Here is a 12,990-nt window from a genome sequence, read left to right as displayed (position 1 = left end):
AGAAAATGAGAATGATTAAATTAAAAACTAAACCCACTACAACCCACTACCATTGAAATGTTTTGTTTTGTAATTACAACTATCACAAGCCAAGAAGAATGACTACCACCGATCCAAGCTTACCTTGAAACTCACTCAGGTATAAAACTTTACATGTTTTACCTGTATCACACACGACTGCACCGACCGAGGGTAGGTCACGGGTGTGCGCTCCATTTACCCACTTTTCAGAGAACAATGAAAAGTGTTGGTATAGAAGAACAATGTTTGACCTACACTGTATTTGTTGATGTTTTTCATGTTTTCTAGCTCTCTTTCCTCCTTTCCCCTTCTCTTTAAATTTCCTTTCGTTCATCTATGTCCTTACTACTACTACAATATGTAGTCGAACTTTAGATTTCACATAAATAATATAATTATACTTTCGGCAAATTGTCAAGGTCTCAGGGATAGGGCAAAAAGGAAAGATGTCTTATCTTATTTACGAGACAAAATTATAGAATATTTTGTTTACAGGATACTCATTTCACAACAGATCAGGAAAATACTATTAGAAATGAGTGGGGTTACGAATGTTTCTTGAGTTCCTATACCTAAAAATCACGTGGCATATCAATTCTTTAAAATAATTATTTTGAATGCAAAGTACACAAAGGAAAAAAAAAATTTAAACGGTCATTTTCATGCACTTGATTTAGGTATTGAGGGTTCCAAGTTTACTCTTGTTTCCCTTTACGGTTCTAACCGAGATAATCCAAATTATTATGCCCTAGTCTCAGAAGTAATAAAATATTTTGATATTTAGAACGTAATAATTTGTGGCGATTTTAACTTAGTTTTTAATTCTGAAATGTACTACAATAATAATTATCAAAATACATGTATTAATAATGCTGATTCAATGGAAGCAATTTTAGAATTAATTGAAAATTATAGTCTTGCTGATATTTACAGAGAACATCACCCCGATAATAAAAGATACATGGTGTAATGTTAATCCAATAAAACAGGCCAGATTAGATTTTCCTTGATTTCAGAATCACTTCTATTTAGTATTCACAAGTCCAGTATCGAACCTAGTTATAGATCAGAACATACTGTATATATATTTGTATGTCAGACATTGAGAAAATTAAAAAAAATCATTAAGGAAGATATTCTATGGAAAAATCCAGATGGTCGCTAAATATCATTACCCCTTCCCCAACTCACCGATACACACTAATTATAACTACGGAGAGGTAAATACGTGTGGATATTTTAAATATTATAGTTTGGTAATAAAACAAACTGACCTACTCTTCTGAGAAAATAACTGACCCAAAAGGAGTATAAAAGGCCCCCTCCATCTATGAAGCGTATTTGATTCTATAATATGACTGAAGGCTAGGCCTTAAAGGGCGCAGCAAGATGTTTCGGTGATCATTAATTATGCAATGTTAAAAGTATAATTTATGGAAATAACGGGGCTGAATTTTCTGTTTATTTTTTATTCATATATTCACACTCTATCCTTGTCTCCAAACCCGCATTTGAGAAGGAAACCCCCATCAGAGAAGGAAGAAATTTTATTTCCGTAACAGATATTCCGTTTTTGGCCAGCTGATTATATTGGAAGGTGGTCTATCACTTGAACACTTGCAAATAAAGACGAAAGCACTGAGCTTCTGCCTGATGAAGATTATTTTTATCGGATTATAAAAGCGTTTGAACTGCTTGATATATAATGAGCCGACTTCAATGCACCGCATTCACGCTGATGGGATTTTTTACGGTGGGGGAAAATAGCGGCCGCAAACTGAAGCTGTCAGTGTGTAGGATTGAATTTGAAAGATTGTGGTTTTTTCTCATATATTCATGTATGTGTTACCTAGAAGTGTTTTGCACTTCGTGCCCGAAGCGCACTTTGTGCCCTTAGGGCACGAAGGGCTGCGCCCTTATTATCTAAACATAAGAAGATATTTAAAGTTCCCCGCCTCACAAGTCCCTGGTGGTTAGGATCATATTACGGAAACTTTAGTTCAACTTTAGCTATGGAAGGTTTCTGCGAAATATCAGCAGTTTTGGAGGATTCGAAGATGTAAATTGTTCACGAACAAAGACGATGTACAAAAGGCGAGCGCAATATGTCATCTATGACTTCGTCTCAGCTGATTTAATTACATGAAATTTATAGCCTTACCCCAGTTTTCTGATTTTCGTGAAGATTATTTAAAACAACATAAAAAACATATTGTTAACGACTTCCGCATCACATGAGTATGAAAATAGTAATAAGGATGTCCCTCATTACTAAACTTGTTTGATCTTTGTTATGTTTTTGTTTCAGGAACTTTTATCCTAGCCTACATCATCAGCGCTGCTATTATATCGGTTCCCCCGTACTACCTAGAAGTAGCTGTATCCCAGTTCTCTGGACGTGGGATGTTTGACGTCTGGGATATCGCCCCTATAATGAAAGGTAAGGATTGATTTGATATTCGTTTGTTTGTTTGTTTGATTTATTAACGTCCTATTAACAGCTATGGTCATGAATGTTCTTTAATGTCATACACACCTTTTACACTTCACCATGGTAGAGTTAGTGTGCTAACACGCTATGCATATGCGAAATACACAAGGAAGAAAAATTAATTTAAATATGCTTAGTAATTTCAAACTGCCCTAGTGTCGAATTCGTATCGCTTTTTAAAATATAATATATAGTCCTATTTGCTTCGTTAATTTATTTATTTATATTTCCTGTATGAAAAGCATTCGCTAAATGGCTGACCATAATAAAACGTGCAAAAACAATGCGTTAAAAAAGGGCAATTTTCCTTTAGAGGAGATATTAACTGCATCTAAGACAGTTTTATGTGTAAGTTAAATATAAATTCGGTTTCTCGATTCGACAAAATAACACTGTGGTACTATGGAGATGATTTTGACAAACGATAACATTTAAACATAGCTTGAATGGATATGCTTTTATATTTTGTATTGAATTTAAACAGACATATCTATGTACATCTAGATAACTGTTGATATTTTCGCTATTCATACTTTTGTCACGGACCACAAATTATAAAAAGGGATGTAAATCATCAACGTTTCACTGACCAATATGGTCAAGGTTATCGTCCATCCATTCTAGGTTATAGATCATCCGTTCTAGGTTATCGTTCATCCATTCTAGGTTATAGTCCATCCATTCTGGGTTATAGTCCATCCATTCTAGGTTATAGTCCATCCATTCTAGGTTATAGTCCATCCATTCTAGGTTATAGTCCATCCATTCTAGGTTATAGTCCATCCATTCTAGGTTATAGTCCATCCATTCTAGGTTATAGTCCATCCATTCTAGGTTATAGTCCATCCATTCTAGGTTATAGTCCATCCATTCTAGGTTAAAGTCCATCCATTCTAGGTTATAGTCCATCCATTCTAGGTTAAAGTCCATCCATTCTAGGTTAAAGTCCATCCATTCTAGATTATAGTCCATCCATTCTAGGTTATAGTCCATCCATTCTAGGTTATCGTCCATCCATTCTAGGTTATAGTCCAGTCCATCCATTCTAGGTTATAGTCCATCCATTCTAGGTTATAGTCCATCCATTCTAGGTTATAGTCCATCCATTCTAGGTTATAGTCCATCCATTCTAGGTTATAGTCCATCCATTCTAGGTTATAGTCCATCCATTCTAGGTTATAGTCCATCCATTCTAGGTTATAGTCCATCCATTCTAGGTTATAGTCCATCCATTCTAGGTTAAAGTCCATCCATTCTAGGTTATAGTCCATCCATTCTAGGTTAAAGTCCATCCATTCTAGGTTATTGTCCATCCATTCTAGGTTAAAGTCCATCCATTCTAGGTTAAAGTCCATCCATTCTAGGTTCTAAGATATATACTAATGTCTAAATTTATGAATTTTTAGGATTTAAAAAAAAATCATATTCCCCCCTATCACTTCCCTTAACATATGAAGAATATACCCATACTATTTTCATACCTCCAGTATAAGCAATACAATTCGTAAAGATATCAAATACGTTTTCTGAAATAACACGAACTAATTAAGTATATTTTCTAAATAAATCCAGGCCCGTTTTTAGTAAATGACTTAATATGGTTACGATTTCTTCTGAAAATTTGAATTAAAACAACAACAACAATTAGTGTTAGAATTTACAAAAATGAGTTTCTATCTGATACCCCTTAAATACTCACATAATGCTTAAAAATGAGCCTTTTAATATTTCATGTTAAGTTTTTATGAATAATTTATGATAGGTGCATCGACATATAATACAATGATTACATATGTGAACGTTATGCTTTAATGTGTTTCATACTGACGATTCAGTTTTATCAGTTCAGTCAAAAAAAATCTACATCTACGTTTTCACCTAACAGTGAAATGAGTACATAAGGTCAGCCATCAAGCCATGTTATGGTCGTCTACAATTTCATTTTACGTTTTAAAGTGTTGTTAACAATTTTGAAAGTGATTTCTGCAGGTATATTTCCATCCAAACATACAATAAGCTTAGAAAATAAAACTTTACAATGCATGTAAGTGTGTTGTTGATATTGTTTATAAGGCATCGTTCATATTAATCTGATCATTTGAATGACTGTCAGATAAAAATATATCTGCACAAATCACTTTAAAATTACTAGCAATACTTTAAAAATTCATGACATCTATAATTACCTGAATTGATCGAGTCGGGTCCTGTAGTACTTTCTGTGGTCGATAGCCTCGCAAATTGTTTGAATAATTAGCTCGTACATCATCTTTCACTTATAATTACGAATGTTTCCTCCGATTGATTAGGCCTTTATCTTTGATACCATGACAGGGTTTTCGATGCGCGAGATTATTATTTTTATTTTGTCATTTTTATCAATGTGTTTCAATTAAAATGAAAACTGAAATGTTACAGAAAAAAAAGCCCTAATCATTTAGATGTACCTTCTATATTAATACGGTATATTATTATAACAAAATAGCTTCATTTTTTTAAGAAAGTTTCAACATCGAAGTACACCTTGATTATGTTTCTCCGAAAACGCCATGAAAGCTTTATTCTGATTGGTCGGCATTTCCTAATATACTTTCTTCAGGAAAACGACGCAGATCGTATCAAGTAACCCACGGAATTAGACATTTGGAAGAAGAAAGCTAGTAAGGAAGAAATTAAAAGAAAATATCCTTAATTTAGTCGCCTTTTACTATTATGCAATAGGGGAAGCAAGGGCGATTCTAACACCCTACATGCAGTGCCAGGCTAATCACTTGAGGACCGACGATACATTGTAACTGTTGACCTTTATCTTCAGTGATTATTATGTTCAGTCACAGAATGGCATTATTTTATGAATTTAGTATACGGTAGAACTATAAAAGTTGATCCTATGATAATATTGGATTATAGATAACCAGATTCTATTGAGGGTTCCATTTAACATTAATACTGATGCTCATGGTAATATTGAAAATAACATATTGTCTTATTTAATGTACCCTTTTCAATTAGTATCTTGTCTTTTTAGGCTGGAATTTTTTATTGATTTTGTATGTACATATGTAATGTATTTTGTTTTAAATGAGTGACATTATAAAAAAAACATATCTTACTTACTGTCTATAACCACCAGCGCTCAGCATACAGGGAGTGGGACGACTGGTTCGCCCGCTGTCAATATAATGTGACCGGGTTGGGTGTGTTGCTTTGTGTCTTCGGCGGCATGCTTCTGTGATATAGCACTATAAAAAGGGCAACAGTTCCACTAGTTCCACTATACAAGAAGACACAACATGAATATACCGCCGTCTTCCAAAACACGCACCTCGCAGAACATACACGCAACACACAGCATACATGGGAGGCCGTCCTTACATGGCCATAGCTGTTAATAGGACGTTTATTAATCAAACAAACAAACAAACAAATTATACCCACCACCCTGACATTATAATGCATTCAAACTAGGATTGAAATAATAAAAATATGGCAAAATACATGGTAGTACCTTGAGACATATATTGCATCAATAATTATCAATAACGTTGTTTGTTGTTATTTTGTATTTGTTATACGTGTGATTAAGATTTCAAATTAAATTGGATTTAAATTGCATAGTAATCGACAGTATAATCACAACGAACCATAAAGTCAATTCCGTCATGACCAGCTACAAGCCATACAGTAACCCCCGAATAAAAGGCATTATTGTAGACATTCTAAATAATAATTTTTTTCACATAAATTATCAGGTTGTCTCTCCATACATAATTTATCATTTGTCAATAATTAGAATTGCAGAAATTAGGTCGGTGCGAATGCTAGTGTTGTTCATTAATGGTTGGTTATAAACAAATATGAAGTAGTTATCAATATATATATAATTGTATATATATTGTACCGATTGCAAAAGTTAAATAAATAATCGCTGAATCTATTTTGATATATAACACGATATATGAAGTCCCTAGAATTATTAACACACACATTGAATATAAGAACACGCTTATCTGTTTTTTTTTAATCTCTCGCTGGCGGTCGCAACATCCAGTATTTATAGAGTGGAGTTCGCCTTCTGTGAATGATAGTAATAATCTACCATCGGAATCGAACAATGTTGTAAATCACTCTGTATGTAAGTCTCTCTAATTTTATTAGTTTTGTGACTCTCGAGTAGAATATGCCTATCCTTCACAATCTGATTACAAGAGGCCCAGAAGGCCTTATCGCTCGCCTGTTTATTGTAATGCCAAGTAATGTTCTGGAAACAGGATTATTGTTTCTTTTCTGACGGAATTTCCCAAGGATGTTCCTGGTCAAATTTGGTTACATTCCATGCAGAACTCTATAACTAGTAGCGCTTTAACCCCTTAACTCCCAAGAATGTTTTATGGAACTCACGCAATTCCAATATTCTGTTTCAGTGATTTTTCACCCTTTTTGGTAAACATCCCATATATATTTAGAAACTTCATGTCACACCCTTTTCAGATGCTATAAGATGTTAATGTTTTTGCGTTAATGACGTTACCATAGCAACCGGAAATTGGGACTTTCACAACAATGTTAGAGTTTCTTACATGTATAGCTCTTAAGCATGTGAAAGTGATTTAAATGTTCTTTTAACAACTTAATAATCAAGTATATCATCGAATAAGAGATGAAAGTTCTATTGAATGTTACATTTTTAATTTAGTTTTTGCTGTTACCATGGTTTCCAAGAAATATTTATAACCGATGGTTTTTGAAAATGTTTTGATTTAGCGCTGTATTTCCCATTCTTTAGCTGTAGCAAAATGTTTTGTTTGAAAATTTTGGTTACCTTTCAACTTTCATATTGACTTTTGAATAGAACATGATCAAAGTTGAGGACAAATTATTGATTTTTGGCACTTAAATGTTACAATGGCAACTGAAAGTGGGCCTTTACAATTTGTTTTAGCTTACAGAAACATTTATGTGAGGTCCAGTCTAATGAAAAGATATTTTTATTATGTTGTACAACGTTTTGTTTGACTCATTTACTGTTAGCAACATTAAATATTCTATATTTATGAACGGGTCTTACTATTTAAGATGAGTTTTGAAATGTCAATATTCCACATTACATGTATAATATTCTATAGAAATCCTTCGATATTTTGTCATAGTTACCTGTAATCCGATAGCATATGTGTTTCGAAGATCATGAAGTTTTGATGAATAGGTTTACAAATGCCATTGGATATAACCAAAATTGTAGTGCAGTACTCTTCATGTGTGCATACTGCATTGATTTGTTAGTTACCAAGGCAACTAATTTATCAATTTACCTACTGTTACCCTTTCCTTATACCGCCACACAAAAGTATCAATACCAGCAACATAAATGTTGACAGAGCAAAAGTTTGTAACATGCAGGGACTTATATGGAAACAAATTATGTATTTTACCTGTATAAACGGAAACAGGAAAAACAAAGCATGTATTTACATATGTACACTTTTCAATGTTTCATAGGGTTCGATTTATTATGCATGTGTACAATGTTCTGTCTATAAAGCTGAGGAAAAGACATGTATAGGGCAGAAGACCCCAATGTCTTGGCCATATTGTATATACCATTCAGTGGTACTTTTGTGTGTTGTGTCTTGTTAAGTTTGTAGAAACACTGCACAGTACTTATGTGTTTAGTCTTGTTCATGCAGTCGAAGCTGACGTGCCTGTAAGTTTTCAATAAAGCATTTTTGTAAAAACCAACAAGAATCATATTGCTGAAGTATATCATTTGAATGGCAGTCCCTGTTTGTACAAGCATCAAATGAAATGTATGGTGCACTCTAAGTAACTAAGTATAAATACATATATCTAAAAAAAATTAGAGGCCCAAGGGCCTTAACGGTCATCTGACTATTCATCCCAGTATGTCACAGGCCATATATCAGGTATCTAGGACTCTTAGTTATACACAAGAAGTCATTAAACGATTTTAGCCAATTTGACCTCGTGACCTTGAATGGAGGTCAAGGTCTTTCATTCGATCAAACTTAGTAGCCCTTATCCGATAATGCCACAGGGCCAATATGAGTACCCTGAGCCTTTTTGTTCTTGAGAAAAAGTCGTTTAAAGATTGTAGTCTTTTTGACCCCTGTGACCTTGAATGAAGATCAAGGTCATTTACTTGAACAAAGTGATTAGCCCTTCATTCCAGCATGTCACAGGCCCTATAACAGGTATCAGGTATCTAGGCCTCTTAGTTATACACAAGAAGTCGTTTTTAGCCAATTTGACCAATTTGACCCCGTGACATTGGGGTCAAGGTCGTTTATTTGAACAAACCTGGTAGCCCTTCATCCCAGCATGTCACAGGCCCAATATCAGATATGTAGGCCACCTAGTTATTCTCAAGACGTTGTTTAAAGATTTAAGACCCAGTGACCTTAAATGAAGGCCAAAGTCATTCATTTGAACAAATTTGGTAGCCCTTCATCCCAGCATTCTGCAGGTCCAATATGAGCATCCTAGACCTATCGGTTCTTGAGAAGAAGTTGTTTTAATATTTTTCCTGTGACTTTTAATGAAGGTCAAGGTCATTCATTTGAACAAACTTGATAACCCCTCATCAAAGCATGTCACGGGCCCAATACCAGGTATCTAGGCCTCTTAGTTATTCAAAAGAAGTTATTAAAATAATTTTAGCCTATTTGACCCCTGTGACCTTAAATGAAAGTCAAGGTTATTCACTTGGAAAAAACATTATAGTCCTTCATCCCAGCATGTCATGGGCCCAATATCAAGTACATAGGCATCTTAGTTATTCACAAGATGTTTTTAAACGATTTTAGCCTATTTAACCCCTGTTAGCTTAAATGAAAGTCACGGTCATTTATATGAACAAACTTGGTAGCTCTTCATCCCAGCATGCTAAAGGCCAAATATCAGTACCCTGGGTCTTCTGGTTCTTAAGAAGAAGTCGTTTGAATGAATAGTTTACGCACGGCGGACGGCGCACGACGACGGACGGTGCATAATGACAATAGGTCATCTGACCCGAAGCAATAGGACCTAAATATGTTCATATTGAACACATTAGTGCTGCAATGAATTGCAACACGGCCGAAACGCACTGCCTTCATTTCTATTGTCCGTTGATCGTTACGTTCATTAAAAGTAACCGTGAACAAAGTAAAAGTAACGGTTTGTTTGAGGTTTTGGTTGAAAGCCCTTCCCGCTCGTTCTGATTGGTCGTTTACCTACAGTTAATGAAGGTGTCCGACAACAGCAGAGTCACGTATATACGCTAATTCATTAAAAAAAATTGACACACCGTCAGATATACTTCAAACACTACATTGGATTTTCTGCTAATACGCATGTTTATCTTCGACTATAACGAGAAATGGGGTCGATATATTTACATATACATCGATATGGATTTTATTATAGTATTTTGAAATAATTAAAATAATCATTTGAAATTATTTTCTGCAATGCATGAGGCTGTTATTGTATTTTTCATTAAAATGATAGTATGGATCGAACTGATAATGAAGTCAAATAACATCTATACGAAGACTGCATCTGTATTAAGACCACTTGCTGCACATGTAGCTACATAAATACCATAGACACCCATCATTGATATTCAGAAATGTACACTCGACTATGGTGAACCAAAACGCTAGGGCATATTACATTATATGTCTCTTTCGTATTGAAGGGAGATAAGTTCAATGTTTGTATATTTGTAAAAACGAGTCAATAATATAGTTATAGTTTTATCCGCTGCGCACGAACCCGCTCTGTTTCCACCATGGTGGAATTCATTGTAAGAGATGCAAGGCATGTATAACATTTGATAGACTGCCCTTCAGGTAGGGCGTTAGAATTGTACCTATTGCATGATCGTAAAAGGCGACTAAATTTAGGATCTTATCTTTTCTCTTCTTCCTAACTGACTTTTTCTTTCCTAATGCCTCCCTTGGCACCGCCACACTTTTGGCCTTGAGTTGAGCGTTCGCCCCTGTGAGAAAGGCTCTGGGTTCTGTTCCCTGGCCGAGACACACCAAAGTCTATAAAAGTGGTAGTTTCTGCTCCTGCTAAGCGCTCAACATACAGGAGGTGGGACGACTGGTTTGCCCGTTGTTGTAATATAATGTGACCGGATGGGTTGTGTTGCTTGGTGTCCTTGGCTGCATGCTTCAGTGATACAGCACTATAAAAATAGCAGACTTAAGTCAGAACCTAAGTTTTGCTCCTTATGTAACCTATGTAAAATATTTTTACTTCAGTCATTTTTTGACGAGAAATAGGAGATTTAAAATTGTGTAATGTTAATCTTCTCATGCAGTCTTGATATCTGATCCTTTGTTTTGTTAGATGGAATTTAAACAAACGTGCTGTCACGCTACTCTTTCAAACAAAGATCGAGTTATCATTAACACTTACTAGTAACCTGACGAATAATAGATAGTTATTGTAGCATTGAGCAAGTCTAATATAGTGTTACTGCATTTTTTTTCAAAAAGATGCATATGTCTGGAATGTCAATCACGACATCAATATGACGTGTCAGATTTTGTACCGAAATATAATCCAATATACATTTTTTTTATTCGTCTCATATATCAAACGATGTTTTAAAATTCCTATTCTAATAACAAAATTTTTGTGTGAATAAATTTATCTTTATTTATATAGCTTGAAAAAATAAACTAAAATTGATGCCGTTTTTGATCGCACATGTGCTTGTTTTGTACCGATGACGTTAAAGTCGTACAGGGCAGCGATTTCCGTCGAAATTATTAGGTCATCATGTACTGTCCCTCGTCGTACGCCGTGCGTAAACTTTTCATTCAAACGACTTCTACCCAATAACCAAAAGGCCCAGGGTACTGATATTTGGCCTATAACATGCCGGTTTGTACCAAGTTTGTTCATATGAATGACCTTGACCTTCATTTAAAGTCACATGGGTCAAATAGGCTTAAATTCCTTTAAACGACTTCCTTTGAATAACTGAGAGGCCTAGATACCTGATAGTGGGCCCGTGACATGCTTAAATAAAGGGCTATCAAGTTTGTTCAAATAAATAACCTTGATCTTCATTCAAGGTCACAGGGGCCAAAAAGGCTAAAATCTTTAAACGACATCTTAGAACCAGAAGGCCCAGGGTACTGATATTGGTCATGTAGCATGCTTGGTTGAAGGACTACTAAGTTTGTTCAAATGAATGACCTTGACTTTCATTCAAGGTCACAGGGATCAAATAGGCTAAAATTCTTAAACAACTTCTTCTCAAGAACCAAAAGATCTAGAATGCACTTATTGGGCCTGCAGAATGCTGGGATGAACATCTAACAATTTGTTCAAATGAATGACCGTGACCTTCATTCAAGGTCGTATGGGTGAAATAGGCATCAATCTTTAAACGACTTCTTCTCAAGAACCAAAAACCCCAGGATACTCACGTTGGGCCAGCAGCATACGTTGGTGAATCGCTACCAAGTTTGTCCAAATTAATAAACTTGACTGTCAGTCAAGGTCACAGGGGTCAAATCGGTTAAAATCTTTAAACGATTTCTTGAGAATACCTAGGAGGCCTAGAGACCTTATAATTGGCCTGACATGCTGGGATGAAGGACTGCCAAGTTTGTTCAAATTATTGAGCTTGACTGTCAGTCAAGGTCACAGGGGTCAAATCGGTTAAAATCTTTAAACGACTTCTTGAGAATAACTAGGAGGCCCAGGTTCCTTATATTGGGCCTGCAGCATCCAGGGATGAAGGGCTGATAAGTTTGTTCAAATGAATAACCTTTTTACAATAAAGAATTTTGTCCCGTTATTATTTTTTTTCTTGGATAAAAAATACGGCTGTAGTCACATTAAGTAAGTTGGTTGCGTGGTTATTTATTGTGATTGTTTATTGTCACAGGGGTCAAATAGGTTAAAATTTTAAAACGACTTCTTGAGGATAACTAGGAGGCCTAGAGACCTGATATTGGGCCTTTGACATGCTGGGATGAAAAGCTTCCAAGTTTGTTCAAATGAATGACCTTGACCTTCATTCAAGATCACAGGCGTCAAAATGGCTAAAATCTTTAAAAGACTTCTTGTGAATAACTAAGAGGCCTAGATAACTGATATTGGACCTTTGACATGCTGATGAATGGCTACCATGTTTGTTAAAATGGATAACATTGATCTTCAGTAAAGGTCAAATGGGTCAAATAGGCTAAAATCATTAAAAGAATATGTTGTATTGTGGTAATGGTCAGATGACCGTTATGGCCCATTGGCCTCTTGTCTAATTTGTAGAGGCAATAGAAAACTTATTTCGGCATGTTATGAATTACATATTTGAGTATTTTGACATATGGTTTCTCGGTTTTCGTGGTATGTATTATTATTATCTTTATCTTCCTCCAAAATGATGAGTACATATTAAGGATAATAGTAGGTACACAATTAGAGGTGGAGAGAAAAGGAAAAAAAACCCA

General features: G+C 35.1%; 1 protein-coding gene across 1 annotated transcript in view; it reads left to right on the top strand.

Annotated features, from left to right (window-relative positions):
* LOC138328907 (sodium- and chloride-dependent betaine transporter-like) overlaps window positions 1-12,990 on the top strand; it is a 39,117-nt gene that overhangs the window by 1,795 nt on the left and 24,332 nt on the right. The window contains exon 2 of the mRNA XM_069275623.1: window positions 2,330-2,461. Within this exon, the coding sequence (XP_069131724.1) occupies window positions 2,330-2,461 (132 nt within the window). The remainder of the gene's footprint in view (window positions 1-2,329; window positions 2,462-12,990) is intronic.

This window comes from Argopecten irradians, chromosome 8, assembly GCF_041381155.1.
Source record: "Argopecten irradians isolate NY chromosome 8, Ai_NY, whole genome shotgun sequence".
Classification (NCBI taxonomy): Eukaryota; Metazoa; Mollusca; class Bivalvia; order Pectinida; family Pectinidae; genus Argopecten; species Argopecten irradians.
This window is presented reverse-complemented; position numbering and strand designations above follow the sequence as displayed.